General features: G+C 45.1%; 1 protein-coding gene across 1 annotated transcript in view; it reads left to right on the top strand.

The window, feature by feature from the left end:
- The window catches only part of FAM227A (family with sequence similarity 227 member A), a 76,322-nt gene that overhangs the window by 33,718 nt on the left and 16,671 nt on the right, over window positions 1-25,933 (top strand). The window contains exons 11-13 of the mRNA XM_008705556.2: window positions 2,969-3,056; window positions 12,834-12,928; window positions 23,936-24,093. Of these exons, the coding sequence (XP_008703778.1) occupies window positions 2,969-3,056; window positions 12,834-12,928; window positions 23,936-24,093 (341 nt within the window). The remainder of the gene's footprint in view (window positions 1-2,968; window positions 3,057-12,833; window positions 12,929-23,935; window positions 24,094-25,933) is intronic.

Genomic DNA, 25,933 nt, shown 5'->3' with positions numbered 1-25,933 from the left:
GTCTTTCACCTTGGGGCATGGCTCTTGTGTGTATGCAGAAGGAAGGGCATACACGTGACAGATAACACCGCCAGAAAGAGCCATTTGAGCTGAGAACCAAAGGTTGAGGAGTCCGCCGTTAAAAGAGTGAATGGAAGAACCTTCCAGAAAAAGGGAACAGTGTGTGCAAAGGCCCTGAGGCCAAAAAAAAAAAAAAACCCTCAAAAATTTTGAGATATTCAAGGAACAGAGAGAAGGCCAATGATACCATCACCCAGCTCATGTGGGAAAGAGGGGCAGGAGTCCAGGCTGGGGAAGTAGCAGGGGCCAGGTCCCATACAGTTGGGAGGCTCACGGTAAGGAATATGGATATAATTTAAGTGCTATGGGAATCCATTAAAACAGGGAGATGACACCCTCCGATGTATATTTTTATAAAATCACTGTCTTCTGAATATGGAGAATGTAACAGAAGGGGACACATGACCAGCTAGGAGGCTTTGGGGTTGTCTCAGGAAGAGAAAGTGACTGCAGGTAGTGAGAAGTGGAGACCTGAAATGTGTTTTGGAGCCAGGTCTTTCAACAGGTGCTAAGCGATTGGCTCTGGGAATGGGGAGGAGGAAAGGAAGGAAGAAGCCAAGGAGGCTTCCCCGGTGTGTGGCTTAGACACCTGAATAGTGCCGTTTGCTGAGAGGGAGAGTGGAGCCTTTGAGGTAGGGGACAGCTACCAAGAGTTCAGCTTTGAACTTGTTACCTTTAACACGTACCTGTGAGAAGCATGGATGCAGATGTCACCCAGGTGGTTCAATCTACAGGACTAGGCTTTGGAGGAGGGGTCTGGGTTAAAGAAAGAACAAGTCCTACCCAAGTTGTCCATATCTGTGACAACATATAGGAGCTCGGAGTGAATGACCACCATGGAGCTGTAGGTAAAAGCAGGAAAACACACTAGCTTTGTTCCAGAAGATCTAAATTTCCCTCCAGGTGAAGCCACCTCTCAATCGTACACCTTTCAGCAAAACTGAGCCTCTGTGTTCTTACCTGCAGAATGAACATCACCACTAATACCCATTTTTGCAGATTCAGTCCAGGGACAGGAAGTGCCTGAGATTGTTCAGTCAGGTCCTATTGGAATGTCTACTCATTTTAACCACTTTTCCCAAGTTCCAGAGCATGGGGACAGTAAGGGTCGTTAACAGTAATGACCCCAGCTCCTCCAGCTCATGCCCATACCTGCTAATACCAGATCTGTGAAGCCTGCTGCCCTCCCAGACACTTCCGGGCAGCCCCAGATTGAATCTCACATCGGCTCAAAAACAGGCTCCCTGGCCACCCTGTCCCATCGCAGCTGAGCCTTCAGCGTGTGGAATCTCGAGCAGCAGGGTGAGCGTGGGGGGCAGGAGGGCTCCATCTCCTCTGGGCCGTGGTGGGGAGGGGATCCCAGAGCAGTCTGAGCTTACCCGCCACCGCATGATAGCTGCTTTGCCTCACAGCTCGGACGTCGTCACTGGTCACAACCCAAGAAACTAAATGGGGAAGTGTCTTCTCTAGGGCTTGCAAGGCAGGTGATTGTTATCTTTGACAAAGGAAGCAATAGACTCAAGAGAGGTGAACAACTTAGCCCAGGCCACATAACTGACCTCAGGTGACATCCGGACACGGTCAGTCTAAAGTCCTTCTGCGCGGCCCTGCTGCCTCTCCAACAAAGAGACTTACACCCAGGACTGGAGTCCAGTGAAGTGCATTTATTCTCTGCTGGACTATAGAGCTCTCTAAGGAGCTGTGATGCTTCATCGAGCCGGGAGCGTTTTCTCTCTGACACATCCCAGGACCCATTTCTACGCTCTAAAAATCAGTAGCTGTTGGCCAGCCAGCTGCACGGGACACGGGAAGTCCTTTCAGCGCGCTTCCCATTCAAATATCATATTTACATAAAGCAAAGTGGTTGTTGCGGCTGGTGGACTGCTTGTCTGCCACTTGGTGGGCCATCTGTTCAACATTGCCAAACTCCTCCTCATCCTTAAAGACAGAACAGAAGTGTCTTCTCTCCTTGGAAGCCCTCCAGCTCTCCCCCAGACAGAATCAAGCCTTCCCCCCCACCCGCCCCGTCATCGGCTTCCGATGATACTCTGCTCGTATGGCTGTGGCAGACTGTTAGTTGTTCCCCAATATCGGAGCGCTCTAGCTGCCATCTTGGACTCTACGGACAAGGCTCCTATCTTAGGGATGTTGTAACTACGAGCTGGAAGAAGTCAGAGTCCCTAAGGATTTATCACAGTGCAAATACCGTATTAGCCCTGGAGTGCCTACCTTCAGACTGTTGTTATGTGGGAGGGACATTTCTACCTAGTTTGGACCACTGTCATTTTGAGTCTCTATCACTCACCTAACCCCAACTTACATTACCTGTCTAGGAAATAGGTGATACTTTCCACCCCTTAGCGAAACTGTCTATTTACTGCTCTCCGCGGCTAGACTGGGAGCTCCTCTGGGCAGGAACTAGGTCCCAAGGTGTGCCCGGGGGCAGACACGGTGGCTGCTGCTCAGTAAAATGTCCCCTGAGGAAGGTGCAGTGAGTGTGTGTGACAACAATGGCAGGAACGCTCGCGGAGCACGTTCCAGGAGCGGCTGCTCGTGTGCTTTGCACGCACGTGGGGACTTCATCCTCCTAAGAACCTAGGAGGAAACCAAGACCACCAAGTGGTTCAGGGACTTGTCCAAGATTAGCAGCTGTTCGGAGGGACAGGGCTGGGACTGGCACCCCGGCCTGCTCCATCCCCAGCGTCTGACTTTTCCGCAGCAGCACCTCTTGGCCGCGCTCCTGGGTCGGAGGGCTGAGTGCTCAGGCTGCGCTGAACGGTCTCCCTCCACATGCTCTGTCTCTAAGAACAATGAGCCATGTCTAGGAAGTTTCGTGTACACTGTTTGTATTCCTCTCATCACCAGTTTTATTAAATTTATTCTTTTTTTTTTTTTTTTTCCGCTGGAGTCTCCTGGTACAAATTCAACCACTGAGAAGGACTCTTCAGCCAAGAAGAGCTCAGCAGATAGGTCCCAAACACAGAATGCTGCGACAGGTGGGTTCACTACCTAGACAAAAGGAGGCGTCTTGACTGCGTTACGCTCTCCCAAGCCCTGGCTGCTTGGGTTTGTTCAAACATAATTTGCCACCCTAGTTTACATCTGTAGTTCTCGCCCGGGCCTTGGCACCGAGTGGTATCTGAGAAGAGGACAGAATTATTTTTCAGGGGACGCCTGGGGGGCTCAGTCGGTTGAGCATCTGCCTTCAGCTCAGGTTGGGATCGAGTCCCGCGTCGGGCTCCCTGCTCCTGGGAGAGCCTGCTTCTCCCTCTGTCTCCGCCTTCCTCTCTCTGTCTCTCATGAATCGATCAAAAAATAAAAGCTTTAAAAAAAAAAGAATTATTTTTCAGTTCAACGAGCACTAAGTTCCACTCTGATGACGGTGAGTTCAGCACGGTGCTGGTATCTGTGGGGAAGAGAGGTGGTTAGCAATGGAAGAAAAAAACCCAAGGCACGATGACTGCCCGCTCCACCCCCCGCCCCGTGGCCCCGTCAGAAAGCAGCTTTGATTGAGGTAGGGATTGATTTGTGCCCAGATGTTCGTTTATGAAGGAGACTGAGTGACTCACAGAGGGGCCAATGCCTTTGAAATAAAAGTTTGCTACTCACAGTTCTCGTAGAAAGAGAGGCCCACTAAGGGCCATGGGAGGAAGCACCAGGGTCCGTCAGGAGGCAGAACAGAGCAAGGGGAAGGCATAGGCCACAGACTTTACCGGGATTTCTTTACAAAAGATTAGGCATGAAAAGGCTAACAGGATGGGGCGCCTGGGTGGCACAGCGGTTGAGCGTCTGCCTTCCGCTCAGGGCGTGATCCCGGCGGTATGGGATCGAGCCCCACATCAGGCTCCTCCGCTGTGAGCCTGCTTCTTCCTCTCCCACTCCCCCTGCTTGTGTTCCCTCTCTCGCTGGCTGTCTCTATCTCTATCAAATAAATAAATAAAATCTTAAAAAAAAAAAAAAAAGAAAAGAAAAGGCTAACAGGTTAGGGTTAGCTAGTTTGAGCGACCTTGGTGGGCTTTAGGGTGTAGGGCTGTCCCTAGTTGTCTGGCACCTGGCCTCGGGGTGATTTAGGGCAGGGGAAAACCCACCTTGGAGTGCTGGAGTTAGAGAAGTGGGTGGTTCAGAGCACGGGCTCTGGGTCACAGGGGAGGCGTGAACAACTGTGGCCATGAGTTTTGCCCTCTAACTGCTGGATGCCGAATAGACCGATACAGAACCTGGGAAAGCAAAGGACAGGAACTGTTAAGTATCATTCTAGACAATTTCACACATGTCCTCATAATTCCAAAAAATTAAACAATCCTTTTTCTTGATGGAGAAATGAAGGCTCTGAGTATGTGAATTACACCTCAATCAAGCTGTTATTAAAACAAACAAACACACACAAAAACCAGCTTGGGAACCACCATTGAGCGATCTATCCAGATCCCAAACAGAGGTAAATATTTGTAGGAGACTTTGCAAAATGTAAACATATAGTTGACTCTGGAACAGCACAGGGGGTAGGGATGCTGATCCCACCGCTCAGTCAAAAATCCATACGTAACTTTTGACTCCCCCGAAGACTGAACTACTCTTAGCTTACTGTCGTCTGGAAGCGGCACCAACCACGTGAGCAGGTGATTAACACGTATTTTGTATGGCATGTGTATTATATGCTGTGTTCTTACAATAATGTAAGCTAGAAAAAGGAAAATGCTACTAAGGAAATCAGAAGGAGGGGCGCCTGGGTGGCTCAGTCAGTTAAGCGTCTGACTCTCAATCTCAGCTCATGTCTGCATCTCAGGGTCGTGAGTTCAAGCCCCACGTGGGCTCCATGCTGGGTGTGGAGCCTACTTAAAACAAAACAAAAGACCAATTATATATTCAATTCATAAAGACCCATGAGTCAAAGAGGAAGTATCAAAGGGACTTAGAAAATGTTTTGAACCGAATGAAAATGAGAACTCTTTTTTAAAAAAGATTTTATTTATTTGACAGAGAGAGAGACAGTGAGAGAGAGAACACAGTGGGGGCAGGAGAGGGAGAAGCAGTCTTCCCACCGAGCAGGGAGCCTGGCCTGGGGCTTGCTCCCAGGATGCTGGGATCATGACCTGAGCCGAAGGCAGATGCTTCACGACTGAGCCACCCAGGTGCCCCAGACCTTTTTTTCTTTTTCTTTTCTTTTTTTTTTTTTTAATATTTTATTTATTTATTTGACAGAGATAGAGACAGCCAGCGAGAGAGGGAACACAAGCAGGGGGAGTGGGAGAGGAAGAAGCAGGCTCACAGCAGAGGAGCCTGATGTGGGGCTCGATCCCATAACGCCAGGATCACGCCCCGAGCCGAAGGCAGATGCTTAACCGCTGTGCCACCCAGGCGCCCCCCCAGACCTTTTTTTCTAACATGAGCAGTTAATGCTATAGATTTTCCTCTGCAGACTGCGGCGTTTCACAGACGTTTTAGATATGCTCTGTTCATTTTTATTCAGTTCAGATTGTTTGCACTTTGTAGTTCTTATGAAGAATGCTGCTATGGGCATCCATGTACGAGACTTTGTGTGCCATGTGTTCTCATTTCTCTTGGGTCTATGTAAACCAAGGGGTGCAATTGCCAGGTCATATGGTGACATTTTGAGGAACCGTCCTCCAAAGTGATCATCGTACACAGTTTGAAGCATGTAAGAGGACACAAATAGACTATTATCTGTACTGTATAGAACCACATATATATAAAATAGGATATATACAATAATATATACAGTATATTACATATTTACTATGTATATTATATATTTACTGTATGTGACCAAATATTTATAATTTCTATGTTTTCCCATTCTTTTTCTTTTTTTTTTTTAAGATTTTTATTTTTAAGTCATCTCTACACCTATGTGGGGCTTGAACTCACAACCCTGAGATCAGGAGTCGCCTGCTCTTCCAACTGAGCCGGCCAGGCGCCCATATTGTTTTTTCATTATTCTTGAAGTTCCACGTTTTCCTTTGGTACCATTTTCCTTTGACCTGAAAACAAAACAAAACAAAACACCTTTCCTTTAGTATCTCACTTACAATAGGCCTGCTGGCAGTGAAGCCCCTTTGTTTTCTTTCATCTGAGAATGTCTTTATTTCACCTTCATTCTTTTTTTTTTTAAGGTTTTATTTATTTATTTGACAGAGAGAGAGAGAGCACAGGAGCAGGCAGAGCAGCAGGCAGAGGCAGAGGGAGAAGCAGGCTCCCTGCTGAGCGGAGTGCTCCACGTGGGGCTCGATCCCAGGACCCCGGGATCGTGACCTGAGCCCAAGGCAGACACTTAACCGACTGAGCCACCCAGGCGCCCCTTCACCTTCATTCCTGAAGGATATTTTTTCTGAATATTCTGGGTCAGAAGTTCTTTTCTTTTAGGCCTTTCAAATATTCCACGGCCCTCTGGCCTTAATGGTTGGATGAGAAAATCCAGGCATTTACATAGTTGTTGCCCTTTTGTGTAATGCATTTTTCTCTGGCTGCCCTCGAGATACTTTTTTTTGTCTTGGTCTTTCAGCCAGTTGATTACAATGTGTGTGGGCGTGGGTTTCTTTGGATTTAACTTGTTCGGGGGTTTGTAGAAGTACTTGAACGTTTAAATTTCTGTCCTTTGCCAAATTTGGAAAAGTTTTCAGACGTTATTTCTTTGAATAATTTTTTTTTGTACCACACTCTTTGTCCTTTCTTTATGGGACTTTGATGACGCAGATGTTACACCTGTTGATATTGTCCCATAGGTCCCTGAGGCCCTGTTCATTTTTTTCAGTCTTTTGTTTCCACGTTGTTCAGATCGAGTGGTATAATAAAAATATAGGTGTGGTCTTTGTCCCCAGTTCCTAACACAGAGCTCCTAAAACCCTCAGAGCTTCCCCAGTGACGGGAGTGTCTTTTGTTATTCACAATGAACGTCTTTCAACAACACCTGAGTGCTTGCTAATACAATGACTCAGGTTGGGGCTCCAGGCGGCTTCAGGATCAGCTCCAGTTACCAGAAAGACCAAACAGGAGTAGAGTGGGAACGGTCAGCACCACCCTCTCCAAACTCCAGGGAAAAGAGGAGGACTGGAGATTGAGTTATAAAGACTCTTGAACGGTGTGGTTTGGTGAACTTCCAGGTTGCTGGGCACATCAGTGTGCTGGGAATGTGGTATGCTGAAGACGGCATGGACCTTCCACCCCTATACCTTGCCCTACATATCTCTTCCATCTTTCTGAACTGCCTATTTTTTTACAGATTTTATTTATTTGAGTGAGAGAGAGAGAAAGAGCACAAGCAGGGGGAGTGGCAGAGGGTGAGGGAGAAGCAGGCTTCGCATGGAGCAGGGAGCCCGATGTGGGGCTTGATGCCAGGACCCCGGGATCACAACCTGAGCCAAAGGCAGATGCCTAACCGACTGAGCCACCCAGGCACCCCTCTGAGCTGCATTTTTTTTTTTTAAGATTTTATTTATTTATTTGACAGAGAGAGAGGCAGCAAGAGAGGGAACACAAGCAGGGGGAGTGGGAGAGGGAGAAGCAGGCTTCCCGCTGAGCAGGGAGCCCAATGCGGGGCTCGATCCCAGAACGCTGGGATCATGACCTGAGCTGAAGGCAGACGCTTAACAACTGAGCCACCCAGGTGCCCCTGGGCTGCATTTTTTACAATAAATCTGTAAAGGTAAATATAGCACTTTCCTAAGTTCTGTGAGTCATCCTAGAGAATTATCAAACTTGAGAGTGGGTCATAGGAACCCCCAAATTTGTAATAGGCTGGATAGAAATGTGGGTAACTGGGCATCCCATTTGAGACTGGTGCCTGAAGTGGACACAGTTTTGTCAGACTGAGTTCTTTACCTTGTGGGATCTGAGGCTAACTCTAGGTAGATTTGGAACTCAATTTTATTGTTGGAGACCCAGTATATATCAGAGAATTAGAGAATTGGTGTAGAAGAACCAGACATGTGGTATCAGAAAATACCACACAAATTGGATAATTTCTTTTTTTTTAACTTTTAAGTTGAAATTCAATTAATGAACATATAATGTATTATTAGTTTCAGAGGTAGAGGTGTGATTCGTCAGTCTTATATAATACCAGTGCTCATTACATCATGGGCCCTCCTTAATGTCCATCACCCAGTTACCACACCCGCCACTCCTCTCCCCTCCAACAACCCTGTTTGTTTTCTCTATATATTTTTTTAAAGATTTTATTTATTTATGTGACAGAGAGACAGCCAGCGAGAGAGGGAACACAGCAGGCGAGTGAGAGAGGAAGAAGCAGGCTCCCAGCAGAGGAGCCCGATGTGGGACTCGATCCCGGAACGCCGGGATCACGCCCTGAGCTGAAGGCAGACGCTTTAATGACTGCGCTACGCAGGCGCCCCAGTTTGTTTTCTATATTAAGAGTCTCTTATGGTTTGTCCCCCTCTCTGATTTCTTCTTGTTTTATTTTTTTCCTCTCTTCCCCTATGATCCTCTGCTTTTGTTTCTTAAATTCCACATATGAGTGAGATCACATGATAATTGTCTTTCTCTGATTGACTTATTTTGCTTAGCATAATACCCTCTAGTTCCAGCCACGTCATTACAAATGGCAAGATTTCATTTTTTTTTTGATGGCTGAGTAATATTCCATGGTATAAAAAAACCACATCTTCTTTATCCATTCATCTGTCAATGGACATCTGGGCTCTTTCCATAGTTTGGCTGTTGTGGACAGTGCTATAAACACTGGGGTGCAGGTGCCCCTTCGGATCACTACGTTTGTATCTTTGGGGAAAATTTACCCAGTAGGGCAATTGCTGGATTGTTGGGTAGCTCAACTTTTTGAGGAACCTCCATACTGTTTTCCAGAGTGGCTGCACCAGCTTGCTTTCCCATCAACACTGTGAGAGGGTTCCCCTTTCTCCACATCCCCGCCAACATCTGTCATTTCCCGACTTGTTAATTTTAACCATTCTGACCCGTGTGAGGTGGTATCTCATTGTGGTTTTGGTTTGTATTTCCCTGATGCTGAGCGATACGGAGCATTTTTTGACATGTCTGTGGCCATTTGGATGTCTTCTTTAAAGAAATGTCTGTTCATGTCTTCTACCTATTTCTTGATTGGATTATTTGTTTTTTGGGTGTTGGGTTTGATAAGTTCTTTATAGATATTCGATACTAGTCCTTTATCTGATAAGACATTTGCAATTATCTTCTCCCATTCTGTCAGCTGTCTTTTGGTTTTGTCGACTGTTTCCTTTGCTGTGCCAAAGCTTTTTATCTTGATGAAGTCCCAGTAGTTCATTTTTGCCTTTTTTTCCCTTGTCTTTGGAAATGAGTCTAGCAAGAAGTTGCTGTGGCCAAGGTCACAGGGGTTGCTGCCTCTGTTCTCCTCTAGGATTTTGATGGATTCCTGCCTCACATTTAGGTCTTTTATCAATTTTGAGTCTATTTTTGTGTATGGTGTAAGGAAATGGTCCAGTTTCATTCTTCTGCATGTGGCTGCCCATTTTTCCCAACACCATTTATTGAAAAGACTGTCTTTTTCCATTGGATATTCTTTCCTGCTTTGTCAAAGACAAATTGGATAATTTCTATTGATTTATCTTCAAGTTCATTGTCTCTTTCCTCTGTCACCTCAGTTCTGCTATTGATCCCATCCGGTGAATTTTTTTTTTCCAGTTGTTGTATTTTTCAGTTGTAAAATTTCTATTTGGTTCCCTGTCATAGCTTCTTTTTCCCTACTAAGAGTTACTATTTTTTTATTTGTTTCAAAGTGTTCGCCCTTACTTCTTACATCATTGTTGTAATGAATGATTTACAGTCTTTATCTGATGGTTTCAACAGCTGAGTCATTTTAGGGTGGGTGATGCTGACTGTCTTTTTCCTTTGAGAATTCATTAACCTTTCCTCATTGTTTTATGTTGAGTAATTTTGGATTGTATTCTGGACATTTTATTTATTTATTTTTTAAAGGCTTTATTTATTTATTTGACAGAGAGAGGAGAGAGAGAGAGGGAACACAAGCAGGGGGAGTGGGAGAGGAAGAAGCAGACTCCCCGCTGAGCAGGGAGCCGGACGCAGGGCTCGATCCAGGACCCTAGGATCATGACCTGAGCCAAAGGCAGATACTTAACAACTGAGCCTCCCAGGCACCCTTGGACATTTTAAATGTTATAAGATTTGAGTCTGGTTTGAATGTATTGAGACAGTTGGAATGTTTTGTTTTGTTTTGTTTTGGTTTTGTTTTGTTTTGTTTTGTTTTGTTTCAGCAGGAAATTCACCCAGTTAGGGTCAGATCACAAGTTCTGCCTTCTGTAGATTGCACTTTCAATGCCAGTTCAGTGTTCAAAACTTTTGCAATGCCATCTGGATCCATCCTACGCATGTGCCACCCAGGGACCACTTTTGAGACCTGAGCAGTGAGCTGCCTTGCAGTTCAGTTCTCAAAGCCTTTTTTATGCTGTTTAGGGTCAGATACACTTATGTGTGTGCAGCTCGGGTGAGCGTGGCTTCCATACACAATTTTATGGGATTCCTTTCTTGACCTCTCTTCTCTTCCCCATGCTCTGGCTCCAAAGGCACCCCTGTCTGGTCTTCTGCTAGAAAGTTGGAACTTCAGCCTCTGCACTCTTCTGCATATTTCCTATGACTGAGTCTCCATGGGCCAACTGGGAGGAGGACAGAGAGGAAAAAAGCAACAGAGATTCCCTTCACACTCTTTGTGCAAGCCCATGGTGCAGAGAAGGATTCCCTCACAGTTTTAGATGCCTGTCCAGCTGCCACTTCTTCTGCTGTCACTACCGTGTAGGGTTGCAGCTTTAGGAAGAGGGCCTGCTGAGATGCATGGGTGGAAGACAGAACAAAACAGGGTTTCCCCCACTCTTGCTGTCCCTTAGGGCTTCTCACTTTTGGACCACAGACAGAGGGCTTCTGTTAGGTCTCCTTCTGTCTTCACCCGGTGCTCAGTTCTGGGATTCATGTTGCCTTTGAGCTGGGACATATGAGGGGAAAGAAGAAATCCAGGAAACTCTCTGCCATATGGTTCTTATTCTGAGTTCTGGTTTTCTTTCCCAAGTCACCTGCTACCATCTACTTTTCAGAGTCCTCAGATAGGCACCCCATCCATTATGTCCAGGATTTTCAGTTGCATTGAGTGGGAGATGGGGTAGAGTGTGTTTAGTCCATCCCAACCACAACTGGAATCCTGATAGAGTTCTTTTTTTCCCTTACTCCATATTATTCTAATTATTTGGAAGTTACATATTCTCTCTATATTCTTTACTGCAGATTTTTCTTTATTGCAGTGAATCTCAAACAGGAACAATCTCTCTCCCCACCCTCAAGGAACATTTAGCAATGTCTAGAGACATTTTTGGCTCTAAGTGTCTCCGGGAGTGATTGCCACCAACATCTAGTGGGTAGAGGTCAGGGATACCGCTAAACGTCCTGCAACATACAAGGTAACCCCTACGGCAAAGAATCGTCTGGCCAAAATGTCCATAGGACCAAGATGGTGAAACCTCACTTTATTATATGCATTTGAATTTCTCTCATTCATTTTTAGCTTTATCTAAAGTTAATTAATATCTTAACCCACCTTTCCTGAACAAATCAAGGTCTCGGACTAATTTAACTCCAATCTCTTCCCTCCAGACCCAAATGCTATTTTAATCTAGTGTTTTTAGTTCTGTCTTATTTTAAAACCTCACAAATGACACATTATACATATTATTGTAGATAATTTTTATTTGCTCTTAAACTATCATTTTATTTGCCTACTGCTTCCTGATGCTTAGACCATCTTTCTGGGATTATTTTTCCTGGAAAAAAATATTAGATAGATATTTAGAGAGAGAGAGAATAAGAAAGAGAATCTTCAGCAGTTCCTTCATCACAGTTGTCTTCCCGTAATTTTTGTTTTTCTATGAATGTCTTTATTTCACCTTTGTCCTTGAAGATAGTTTGCTGGGTACACAAGTCTACCGCAGTGCTTTGATGATTTCATTCTATTGTGTTCTGCCTTCTATTGTTCCTGTTGAGAACTCTGCAGTCATTCTAATTGTTACCCCTTTATACATGATCTATTGTTTCTCTTGGCCCATCTTTAAAATAGGCTGTTAACCTTCTCCCACAGAAAAGCCATAATTTTGTGCAAGGGTTGGATCTTTTATTCTCAACACCCTTCCTGATTCTGCTTAGCATTTTTATTTGTTTGTTTGTTTGTTTGTTTGTTTGTTTTGAAGTAAGCTCTACACCTAACATGGGGCTTGAATTCGTGGCCCCGAGACCAAGAGTTGCATGCTCTACTGACTAAGCCAGCTAGGCACACCTCTGCATGGTATTTTTGTGGCCATCAAGCCTCTCCTTCCTTTTCTGTAACCATAGCGTAACTTGTAGAGAATTCTACGCACGGCGTGGAGTTGGTGTTACACTTACTACTGCATGCCTTTTTTTTTTTTTCACGAAACTGTGAGTTCCTTGAAGATAGTCTACTCCCAGCACTGAGCATGGGCCTAACACGTAGTAGATGCTCAGTGGATGCTTATTGGGTGGATGGATGATGGATGGATGGACAGATACGCAGAGGGACAAACGTGTGCGGCCGCAGGTATGTGTCTGGCTGAAATGCAAATGCAGCTGCATGAACTTACCTGAGCCGCTTCCTCTAGCATCTCCCAATGATCCGCGTGCCCCCAGGCACTTTCACACCAACAGGAAGCTGAGATCTGCCATATGCTCTTTCTCATCACAGCCGAAAAGTGCCAATGATCCTTTTCTTGTTAACATTACATTGACAGAGCATCACGGTCAGATTCTGGGCTTGAGGAAAGCTACGAAACTAGTCAAGAGGATATCAGAAGCAAGAGAACTTCAGAATATGCTTCCCAAGGAGGTGAGCACATGATTGGAAATGTAATAGTAGAGATGGTTTAAGAGGGGCTAGGAGATCTGGTGAGAAAAGCCAGCACTGTGAAGATGTCAGGGTAAGAACTGCGGTGTTTCTGATTATACTCTGGGGTGATACAGTCAGGAAATCTCCCAAGGCTAATTCTTGGGTGACGTAGGTACCAGTTAGTTGAGTGAGCGTTTCATCTGGATTTCTCCAGGGATTTAAATTACTCGCCTGGAATACAGGAGCCTTGGTGTAATGCAAAGAGAGTACGGAGCCTCAGTTTCCTACTCGAGAAAATGGGGACGATGATTCCTGGGTCATGGTGTTCTTATGAGGTTTACCTGAGGTAGTGATGATAATTAACATGTAATGAACACTTACCATATGTCAGACATTAACTAAACCTGTACGTGCCGTCTATTTTATTTTACTGTCACAGTCCTCTGAGATAATTTCTCCTGCTCTTTAGTTTATTAATAAGGGAAGTGGTCACTCAGAACATTGTCCAGATTCACAAAGCAAATAATGAGAAAGCCAAGACTTGCACACAGAGCTGTCTGACCCTTTTTCACCTCTGAGCTTTGCCATTAGCAAAGTCCCCAGGACTTGAAAGGTCCTGGATTAATGTGTGTTCTCTCCTCTTCTCCTCCCCTCCCCTAACTCTTCCCCACAAACCTCAGAGGGTGGTCCTTTACATCAATGGCACCTTCAGAGTTCTTGAACCTCCTTCATTTCTCCATATTTTACCACTGTCTATTTCCCCTCAGCATCTAGGAATGAAATTTTGAGAAGTAGCCGGACATGATGAAAAAGACAGACAGACCTGGGTTCAAATCTCAGTGCTGCGTCTCATGAACTGTGATACTTACGTGGGTTAACTTTTCTTTTTTTTTTTTTGGATTTTATTTATTTATTTGACAGAGAGAAAGTCAGCGAGAGAGGGAACACAAGCAGGGGGAGTGGGAGAGGAAGAAGCAGGCTCCCAGCAGAGCAGGGAGCCTGATGTGGGGCTCGATCCCATAACGCCAGGATCACGCCCTGAGCCAAAGGCAGACGCTTAACGACTGAGCCACCCAAGTGCCCCTAACTTTTCTGAACTTATTCTACAAAATGGGGAAAATAGGGGCCTCTGGGTGACTCTGTTGGTTAAGCATCTGCCTTCACCATGATCTCACGGTCCTGGGATTGAGCCCCACGTTGGGCTTGCTGCTCCGCGGGGAGTCTGCTTCTCCCTCTCCCTCTGCCCCTCCCCCCTGCTCCTTCTCTCTCTCTCTCAAATATATAAAATCTTTTTTTAAAAAGTATAAAATGAGGAAACTAAAGTCCAGCAGTGGTTACGGNNTGCTGACAGGGCTGGTGGTCGGTGACGAGCAGTTGTGTCCTACTCTGTGACCCGCGTTGGTGAGGAGAGGAAGGCGAGCTGCTAGAGTGGATGGTGGCAGATTTTGACAGGAGTGGACCGCAGCTGAGAGCCAATGGCCTGGCAGAGACAAGGGGAAGGGAAGTGCCAGAGGGGAGCTGGCTTAGCAAGCTATTTATGGGGGCCTGCCGGACCCCCCTGACTGAGGAGCTAACGTGACTTCACCATTCTGAAGAGGCACAGCATTGATGTAACCTGTTGCCCATTCTTTTTTTTTTTGTTTAATGCCATAGTTTTTATTGAGAAGACAATCTTCACCCATGGTAAAGTCAAACAGTATTGAAGGATATGTAATAAAAAGTAAATTTCTCTTTCATGCTGGGCCTTATGCCTCCTACCCAGAGGCAACCGCTATCTTCCCATATATCCTTGTAGAAATGGCTGATGAACATCAAGGAATATAAACCTTTTACAAAATACAGACACTGCAATAAAATATATACTATTTTGCACTTCGTTTTTTTTCAACGTGACACATAATAGCTAATGTTTCGTGAGTGCTTACTGTATGTCAAACATCATTCTAAACACATCATATATATTAGCTCATTGAATCCACACATAACCCTATGAAAAGTAGTTTGTATTTATTATCCGCATTTTATAGATGAGGAAAGCAAGCCTCAGGAATATGAAGTATCTCGCTTAAAGCCAAATAGCTAGTAGGTGGCAGAGCCGAGATTTTTAAAGGACACAATTTACGTGCTATAAAATTAATCATTTTAGGGGTGCCTGGGTGGTACAGCGGTTAAGCGTCTGCCTTCGGCTCAGGGTGTGATCCCAGCGTTCTGGGATCGAGCCCCGCATCGGGCTCCTCCGCTATGAGCCTGCTTCCTCCTCTCCCACTCCCCCTGCTTGTGTTCCCTCTCTCGCTGGCTGTCTCTATCTCTGTCGAATAAATAAATAAAATCTTTAAAAAAAAATAAAATAAAATTCATCATTTTAACGTACAATTTGGTGGCTTTTAGTTTCTTCACAAGGTTGTGCCATCATCTCCACTATCCAATTCCAGAACATTTTTATTGCCCTCAACAGAAACTGCATACTCATCAGCAATCACTCCCCGGTCACCTCTCCCCAAGCCTCTGCAAGCACCAATCTATAGATTTGCCTCTTGTGGACACTTCCTGTAAATGGAATCATACAACACGTGGCCCTCGGTGATTGATCCCTTTCACTTAGCATTGTGTTTTCAAGGTTCGTCCATTCATGGCCTCTGTCTGTACTTCATTTCTTTTTATGGCTGAGTACCGGTGCCTGTATGAAGAGACCACATTTTGTTTATCCAATCACCGCTTGATGGACATTTGGGTTGCTTCCATCTTCTGGCTCTTACGGATAATACTGCTTCCGTGAACATTCCTTTTTTTTTTTTTCCCCCGTGAACATTCCTGTACAGGTTTGTGTGTGCATGTGGTTTTCTGTGCTCTTGGGTGCATAGCCAGGCGTGCCATTACTGGGTTGTAGGGTAACTCTGTGTCTCACTTTTTGAGGAGCTCCCGAACTTTCCCCCAGCAACTGAACCATTTTACAGTCTCATCAGCAACGTGTGAGGGGCTCAGTTTCTCCATACCCTTGCCAATACTTCGTTTCCATTCTTTCATGAGGGTTAGCCTGGTTGGCATCAAGAAGTATCTCGTTGTGGTTTTGACTTCCATCTCCCCGATGACTAGGGGTATTGAGCATCTTTCCATGTGTTTGTTGGCCGTTGTGTGTCTTCCTTGGAGAAATGTTTATTCCAACTATTGCCCATTTTTAGATCGAGTTGTTTTCATTTTTGTTGTTGTCACAGTAGTAGAGCCAGGATTTTAACTTGAGCGGTCTGACTCCAGATCCCGTGCTCTCAATCACACTCTATACCGAGTTCGGGATATCTTCTATAACGTTCCGTACGAGAGCACCTGGCGATCCATCACTGTCTGTTTTCATGTTTACACCTGCGTTCCATCGTTCATTAGCCATTTTGCTGTCAGTAGACACGTGGATGCTTCTAGTCTTGGCCATTATAAATTCTGGTGCCTTGAACAGCTTAGCGTGTGTGTGTTTCTTGGCTCACGTCTACAAGTACACGTGTAGGAAACATTCCTAGAAGCGGAACTGCTAAATCAAAGTACATCTTAAATTGCCCTCCCGTGAAGTTGTGCCGATTTGTTTTCCACCAGCGGCATACGAGAGCCCTTCTGTGTACCTTTGCCAGTGCTGTGCGCTATCCGTTCGTTGCTGTTCCCATGAGGGGGATATGGTCCTTTTTTATTGGTTCAATATGAAGGCTTTAATTATGAGTGAAGTTAAGTCTGTTTTTCTTTTTCTTTTTTAAGATGTTATTTATTTATTTGAGAGAGAGAGAGAGCATGAGCAGGGAGCCCACGGGACTCAATCCCAGGTCCCTGAGATCTCGACCTGAGCTGAAGGCAGACATTAAACCGACTGAGCCACCCAGGCGCCCCGATTTTCCTCTATTTATAATAGTTTGGAACTTCTGTTTCTATGAAATGCCTGAGTCTTTAGTTTTTTTGGGTTTTTTCTAAGTAGAAATCTTTCTTCTTCTGAGGTGAGGTTCTTAGTGTTTTGCTCATTATTCATTTGTAGAAGCTCATTTCTTAGTCATATGTGTGGCAAAAACGTTTACTATTTAATCGTTTTACTTTATGGTATTTTCTGTGAGAAAATTGTAATGTTTTACAGTCATATTTATTGGTCTTCTCTTTTATGGCTTCTCGATTTCATTTCTTACTCAGAAAGATGTTTACCACTCTAAGATTATATGAAATGTTCTCCCAATTTTTTCCGCAATATTTTTATATCATCCCCTATTTGCAGTGCAAACACTTTACTCAGATAAACCAGATGTCACCAGGGGTCACTCTGCTCCTTTGAATTTAGCTAAAGATTGGCTTAAGCATTTGCCATATGATTTGTTTGAAGCCCAGTCTTCTCCCCACATGTCTGTGGACTCTGGGGGCTTGTTTTTCCTGGCACTGAGGTCCTCTTCTGTCCCGGATGCGCTCTGCACAGACCACATCAGCCCAAATACGGAGCTCACCTCTTCCCTTCACTTTTGCAAAACCGGCCACACAGGCCTGTGTGTGTGTTGTGAGGCTAGAAGGTATTACCAGGTTTAAAGAGGTGGGAAGAAGGGGGACCCTATCACAGTGGTTGAGAACAGTAATATGAGTTACCCTTCTTACAAACCCTGTAGTTGCCCCACCGGTTAGACCCCCTCCCCCAGCCCTCGCCATTTTCCTCTCTTCTCCTTCTCGCATCTCCAAGTCCTGCTCATTTCTGACGCAGAGCAGTGTAGCCCTCGCTCTGCCTTTGGCTCTGAGCTTCTCACCAAGTGGCTAATCGCTGTGTGTTCCTGAGCAAAGACAGTCTCCTTGATGTGGGAAACGAAGGCAAGAGAATGAAATGAGATCTCCTTACTGCCTACAGCCCATGGACCAATCCCTGAGACAGGCAGAATGACCTTCCCTTGGAAGCTCGGCCACCTCGATGTTGACACTTTGCTAGGGGAGAAAGGCAATCTTAGCCCGACCCCCAGGACCCTGTAAGTCTACTTTAACATATAAAAATTCCTTTGGAAACTTCCTTCATCTCTACTTCCCCAAGATACGTGTTAGCAATCATCCTCCAAGCATATGGCCCACTGTCTGAAGGGTCTCATGACTAGGGTTTTACTAGACAGTAGCGAATGACCTTTTCCTCACAGCAGTAGCCCGTCTAGATCCTGGAAACCTTGCTTCCAAAATTCCTGAGACTTAAGACTATCCCTGGGGCGCCTGGGTGCCTCAGTCGTTAAGCGTCTGCCTTTGGCTCAGGGCGTGAGTGATCCCAGGGTGCTGGGATCGAGCCCCACATCGGGCTCCCTGCTCCGCTGGGAGCCTGCTTCTTCCTCTCCCACTCCCCCTGCTGTGTTCCCTCTCTCGCTGGCTGTCTCTCTCTCTGTCAAATAAATAAAATCTTAAAAAAAAAAAACAAACAACCCACTATCCCTAACCCCCTCCCAACCTGAAAGTATATAATCAGCCCCTCCTCACAACCCCAGTGTAGCTCTTTCTGCCCACGGGTCCTGTTCTAAATAAAACCATCTTTTTAATAAAGATGTTTTAATTAAACCACCTTTTGGCACCGAAGATGTCTCAAGAATTCTTTCTTGGCTGTAGGCTCCGAACCCCAGCCTTTTCTATATCACCCTCCCTGTGGTAAATTCTGGTACCAGCTAAGATAATTTTTTTATATCCCACTACAGCAGGAATGCAAGGGGAGCTCGGTAACTGGATAGAGACATCGGGATTAAAAACCCTGCAGAATGGTCAACAGTAGAGCCTTTGGCTTAACACCAGGAACAAGGAAAGGACTCTCATTTCCACCTCCCTTTGAAGTTGTTCTCAACCCAGACATCCAACTTCAGGGCTCCCTCACTTCCCTAGACCTCAGAGGATTTTCCTTACTTCCTTGCAGGCTCCTCCACTCATTGAAAATGATTTTAGGGGCGCCTGGGTGGCACAGCGGTTAAGCGTCTGCCTTCGGCTCAGGGCGTGATCCCGGCGTTATGGGATCGAGCCCCACATCAGGCTCTTCCGCTATGAGCCTGCTTCTTCCTCTCCCGCTCCCCCTGCTTGTGTTCCTTCTCTCGCTGGCTGTCTCTCTCTCTGCCAAATAAATAAATAAAATCTTTAAAAAAAAAAAAGAAAATGATTTTAAGGGGCACCTGGGTGGCTCATTTGGTTGGGCATCTGCCTTCAGCTCAGGTCGTGATCCCAGGGTCCTGGGATCGTGTCCCACGTCGGGCTCCCTGCTCAGCGGGGAGCCTGCTTCTCCCTCTTCCTCTGCCTCCTCGTGCTTGCACATGCACTCTCTCTCTCTCTCTCTGGCAAATAAATAAAATAAACAAATAAATAAATACTTTTAAAAAATAAAAGGATTTTACAAATATTTACTAGCATTTTTTAGATGTTTTATGAGTTTAGAGTGTCCCATTAAAATTTTAAATGTATACACCTGTGACCTAGCAATGCCATTTCAGATGACCTCTCCTGTAGAAAGGTTCATACGTGGCCCCCATTACATTAACCTGGGCTGGAAAGAAAACTTAAATTCCTGTAGATAAAAAAGTAAATTGTGAAATGTCCATAATATGGATACTGTGGCTATGAAAAACAATGAGACAGTTTTTGTTTGTTTTTTGCTTTTTTGGTTTTTGGGTTTTTTTAAGGTGCAAAAAGGCACTCTTATTATAGCATGAGGACAGGACCCGTGGGCAGAAAGAGCTGCACTGTGATCGTGAGGAGTGACTCATTATATACTTTTAAGTTTTGTGGGGGAGAGGGTAGAGATCAAGGAAGTCTCGAAAGGGATTTCTGCACATTGAAGAAGACTTAGAGGATCCTGGAGGTCTGGCGATTGTCGAGCTATGGTTGCTTTTAGTCTCCCATGAAACATCAACATTAAAGCAGCCATGAGTTCCTTGAGGAATGTCATGCTCTGCACGTCCCAGGTGTTTATCAGTGGGCGGCAGGTTGTAAGGAAATTTAATGTTATCTACATTTCGCTTGCCTTTATTCTCCTCATCGTTTTCCCCCCGAACAATGTTGACCCTTAAATCTTTTAAGGTTGCCGAGGGTGCAAGGTCTTATCTTCGGTAACTTCTTCCTGCTGAATCGGGGCATGGAGATGGCCCTACCTATGGGTCAACATTGGTCAGTTGGGGAATTTACATATATAGGAATATCGAAGGGCAGGGGCAGCCAAATCCAAGGCGGACAACATCTCTGAGTCCAGTGAGACAGATTGATAGCTTCTAACGTCAAAGGAGTTAGCTGACAATGTCTAAAGTTCATAAAGCAAGAGAACATTACAGGTAATGTATTTAGATACTGGTAAGTGAAAAATTAAAGAAAGAAGACGTTATATGAGAATATGATTCCATTTTTATTTTTGAAATACATTTTTGGTATAAAATTGGTATCTGCATACAAGAAAACTTGGAATGATACCCAGAAAAGCGACCATAGTATTTATTCTTAGGCATGCAAGTGTGGATGAGGGAGGCTTTTATCTTTTACTTTTTACCTTTTTTAAAATATTATATGATTTTTTCATAGTGAACATGAATTTATTTTGTAAAAAAAATAATAGGGGTTTTCATCCTCAGAGATAGCATAAAAATGATCTCTAAGTGTCAAAATAAAAAACTTTTAAAAAAAGGAGTTCTGTTGGTCTAGAACGAGAAAGAGGACAGTCCCACTTCAGAACATTTCATTGAACATGCGTGCAGAAGGAGGGGACTGTCTGGAGACTGCCCGGGAGTACTGAAAGCACTAAGGATGTCTAGGTTGGAGAAGACGAGACATAGTGAAGATCAAGGGCTCTCCTCCAGTATTTTAAGGACCATTCTGTAACCCATGGTTCTGGAGGAAGATGGGGTGGAATTACAGAGAGTCAGATGTTTATCTAGGGTAAGAAAGAACTTCCTAAGGTCATCTTGTCAAATTGTCATCTTAAACCAGCTTCAGCCCTTGGCTCTGCTGCAGACCATCTGCTGGTCTTGCTGCAGCCCTGGCTCTCAAACCAGCTCGTTCCTCTTGCCAGGTCTCTAATGCCAACCCTTCACTCTAGCTCCTACTCTGCTTTCTCCCTGCCCCTTGGATCTGATGTTCCAGAACTTCTCGTCTTGCACACTGGCCAGCATTTGCCCAGTGCTGTGGCTAGGAGCCAGCCCTTTCTACTCCTGTCCCCAGGTCCCTGCACCCAAGGCCCCTCCCCTGCCTTCCACCTGTGAGGAGAAATCAGATGCTTACCAACAATGGAACTGGATGTTTCTGAAGGTAGTATGTTCCTTGCTTCCAAAGTTAGGGAAGCAAAAACGGACAATTACCTGTTGAGAATATTATTGTAAGGAAGTACATTAATTGGAATTCTTTGCTTATAAGTAACAAAATCTGTCCTGGGCCAACTTGAGCAAAAACTAGAAGGATGTCGAGTAGCTAGAAAGTCTGAAATTGAGTCCAGGCACCAGGAGAAGAATCATGGCAGTTTCAGCCCTTGACCCATCTCTTCAAGGTGACATGTCTGGAATGGGTGAACCCCCATGTGTTTTCAGTCTATAGTTTACCCCACTCAAGACTCAAAATCCCAGGAGCAGGCTCTGGAAGAGCCTGTGAAGACCTCTGGGGACCCCTCCAGTGCCCTCATGGGGGAGCAGGACTTCTGACTTAAAGTCCCCTCAAGCCCAGAGCAGTAGAGGGCAGGTAAACTCCCCTAAGCACAAGAATCAGGGCCTGTCAGGAAAGGAGGATGGATTCTGACAGCCAAAAGGAGACCTCTAGGATGAATGTAGAGCTAGATTAGTGGATCCTGGATTCACCTTGGAATTTTCTAGACTTTGAAAAAAATTTTAAATAAGTTCATTAAAGCAAAATGACTGCTATCTACCATCACCATCGTTTCATAGAAAGAAGGTCATTAATACCAAAAAGGAGAAAGGTCATTCAGAATAAAAGAAAGGCCTTAAAGTGAACAAAGTTACTCTATGTCAGATTTATGGCGATCTTTTTGTCCTTGTTGCCCTCATTTCACTGGAGACCAGTGAACACAGATGGGCCCCCAGTTTGGCGGTGGGGTTTTAGGAATTGTTGGGCTAAGTGATCTGTACGTTCCTCACTAGCCTCAAGTTCCTGTGAAGCCAGTGGGATCTTACTGTCAAAGAGTAGTTCTCCCCTGGGGGCGAGTTTGCCCCCTAGGAGACTTGGCCATGCCTGGAGACATTTCAGGTCCTCACAACTGGGGGTGAGCGAGGAGGTAAGGGTCCTACTGGCATCTAGAGACTAGGGATGCCAGTCAACATCCTACTATCCACAGGACATCTCCCAGCACAGGGAATTACCTGGCCCAACATGTCAAAGTGATGAGGTTAGGAGACCGTGCTCTAGATAGAAAAAAAAAAATCTCATGAAGCCCTTGAAATGGAAAGTACTAGAGAATAGTGCACTCAGGTGTTGTCACAGCCCTTATTCACGAGGCAGACTTTTTTAAGTTAAATTATACCTGCTTCTTTAAAATGTATTGTTTCTTTAAATACACAAGTATTTTACATTGAGTAAATGAGTATTTAGTACATGCGCATTATTGACGTTGTTGGGAAAAGGCAGAGAAATAATAAGTGAGGGAAACAAATCACTGTTGGCCCCAGTCCCTTCCCTTTCCTGAGATGCCTCCTCTCAGCTATAGCGCATCCGAAGGAGACGTCTTGATTTTCCTGCTCCACTAACCTGTTCCTTCCTGGGTCCTCCCACCCGAGCAGCTGGTACCTACACCTGTAGTGACATCCTTGACTTCTCTCCTTACTCTCACGTCGAGTCCTCCAACAAATCCTGCCAATTCTGCTTTCACAGCAAATTGCCAATCCCATCACTTCTCACCCCTCTCCGCAACTGCTCAGCTCAGTCCCAGCCCAACAGTGCCCACCCCTGCAGAGACCTCTTGGACCACCCCTCAGGGCCACGCGCCCACGGCAGGCCTTTCTCTACACACCAGTCAAGGGGATCAGTAGAGAAATGAATCCAGTTCTGTTGAACCCCAGCTCAAACCTTCCAGTGGCTTCCATCACACTTAGAAAAGAGCCTCATTCCTTACCTCCTCATGGGCCTCCCTGACCACCCTGTGGAAAAGATTCCTCCCCTCCCCAGTCCCCCTTCCCACCACCCTCCATCCCTTGCCCTGCTTGATTCTTATCCAAAGCACTTATTGCTCCATAATGTCATGCTATTCCTTTATTTGTTGAATTGTTTATTGTCTTTGTCTCAACTGTAATGCAAGCTCCACGAGGGCTGGAATTTGTCCTCTTCTCGGCTCAGTCTCTAGCACCTAGGACAGTGTTTATACATGGGAGTGACCCAATAAATATTTGCTGAATGAATCGTTAACATTTTGGGAACTATACTTCCGGTGCCCTATCTTTCTTTTAAACCGATTTGTTTCATAGAGAAATATATAATGCTATCTACCTGACTTTACATCTCAATTTTTTTATTCTTTTAAAATATATTTTATTTTTTTAGAAGATTTTATTTATTTATTTATTTATTTGAGAGAGTGAGCGAGAGAGAGAGCAGGAGTGGGGGAAGGGCAGAGGGAGAAGCAGGCTCTCCATTGAACAGGGAGCCTCCATTGAACACGGGGCTCGATCCCAGGCCCCTGATACCATGATCTGAGCCGCAGGCAGATGCCTAACTGACTGAGCCACCCAGGCGCCCCTGCATCTCAATTTTTTAATCAACTATTAGATCTGAAGCCGTTTCTTAGGACCAACTCTTCATAAACATTTCAATAGCAGCATAACTATTCCTTGGGATAGAAATATCAATATCTTCTTGAACATGCAGATTATTCTAATCTTTTGCTATAGTCGATATCTCTGCAGCAAGCATCATAGTACTTAAATCTTTTTTCTTTACTTTGGGTAATTTCTTTAGGATAGCGTTCGAAAAGTGGAGTTGCTGGACAAAGAACATTATTACCTTTACATTTCTTAATCCATGCTGTAACAATGACAGCATGTAATTTTTTCCACTCTCTCTCCTACTTAGTCTCACCCAGCCTGCAAAAGCCCTGAGCTGACGTCCAACTTCTTCAACATTTATGGGAAGAGCCCTCTGATTGTGTACTTCCTCCAGAACTATGCCAGTCTGCGGCAGCATGGTGAGGACGTGTTGATAGTCAGGAGGGAAAGAACCAAGAGCATCCCATATCCTTTCCACCATGGGCAGGGCACGTGTTATTATTCTAGGCCTCTGCTTCCTCCTCCCAGAACGAGGGTGTGGAAAGGCACCCGGCCCTTAGCACCGTGCCTGGCACGTGCTCATCAAGGGTAGTCATGGATACGAGCCCAAGGCTCAGAATCTTGCTCATTCTTATTCCAGGTTGGCCTCATGAACCGGCTGCATGCGATCTTGGGCAAGTCACATTTCCCTGGGGGTAAAATCTCTTCCTATCTACCAGAGAGAAAGCTAACTAGGTGCTGGAACATTCTTTGCAGCTCAATAATGACTCCCAGATGCTCATTCACCCCAGAGGATGTATTGATCAGGATCTGGGGTCCAGATATGTGTTTCTTGTAACATCCTCCTCACACACACACCCCTCCTCCAGACCCATCAGCAAATCTCTGGCCCTCTTAGCATTTATCTTAAAGATTTGGTAACCAACTCAGATCTTAAGAAAACAGATGTGACATGTTGGTGTCCTGAGTCCTAGCGCTTTACTGTAGGGGTCAGAACATGGAATCAGGTCAGCCTGGACTCAAGAACCAACTCAGCTGTTGACCAGCTGAGTGATCTTAGACAAATTGCAGCTTCTTCCTGAACCTCATTTTTTCATCTATGAAATGGGATAACAGCACCCGCCTTCTAGGGCTGTTACGAGGAATTCAGGCACAAGAGCAGTGAAGGCTTGGCATGGAGCCTGGACGTTACCTGTCTGCACAGAGCTCCCCATCAGGAGGGGCTTCCTGAATGAACTGGGTAGCCCTGCTCTTACAGCTCTCATATCCCCAAGCTTATTTATATGCCCATAGGCAGAGGGTACTAACGGTCACATTTCATAGCACTTTATTCTTTATAAAGCGCTTTCCTATATATCACCTCACTGCTCCGTAGACAGCGTAGTATAGTGGAGGGAGCCTGGGTCGGGGATACACAGCCCCAGGTTTGAGTCCAGCTCAGCAACCCACTGGCCTTAAGATCTCGTGAGCACAGCTTAACTTCTGAGCTCAATATCTTTATCAACTTCTTTGTAAAATAAGGATAATTAGGGGCACCTGGGTAGCTCATTCAGTTAAAGTGGCCAGCTCTTGGTTTTGACTCAGGTCATGATCTCAGGGTCACGGGATCAAGCCCCGCTTTGGGTTCTGTGCTCGGCGTGGAGTTGGCTTGTCCCTCTCCCTCTGCTCCTCCCCCTGCTTTTTCTCTCTCTCTTTCAAATAAATAAATAAATAAAATCTTTAAAAAAATAAAATAAAATAAGAATAATTATACCAAACCAATAGTGTTATGATCAGGATTAAATGGCGTAGGGCTAGTTCTAAATAAATAATAACTATCATAATTATTCACATCAGTTAAGGCAAGGACTGTTATCCTTGTTTGATGGAGAGGAAAATAGAGACATAGCGGGTGATGTATCTTGACTGAAATCCCAAACTCCTGAGATTCTGACCAATCCAGAAGGGGTAGAGAGGGTGGGCAAGGAACGGAGGATTTTTCAACATACAAACATGATATTGGGAATGAGGCCTTGAGACTGAAAGTTGGAACCCCTTCCTCTTCACTGCTGTGATAATAGAGTAGGAATGGTATTTATTTGCTTATTTTTTATTGAAGTATAGTTGACTCACTACATAGTTTCAGGTGTACGACACAGTGATAGGACAATTCTATACAGTACGAAGTGCTTCCCACGGTAAGTGTAGCTGCCATCTGTCACCATACAGAGTGAGAATTTTAGACGGCAGTCTGAAAAGAGCATTTCCTAGCCCTTCCATCAGCAGGAGGAGAGAAGGGCTTTGTCAAAAGACAGGGAATGGCCTG

The sequence above is a fragment of the Ursus maritimus genome, unplaced genomic scaffold, assembly GCF_017311325.1.
Source record: "Ursus maritimus isolate PB19 unplaced genomic scaffold, ASM1731132v1 scaffold_21, whole genome shotgun sequence".
In the NCBI taxonomy this organism is placed as follows: Eukaryota; Metazoa; Chordata; class Mammalia; order Carnivora; family Ursidae; genus Ursus; species Ursus maritimus.
The sequence above is the reverse complement of the archived record's forward strand: the minus strand, read 5'-3'. Positions and strand labels throughout refer to the sequence as shown.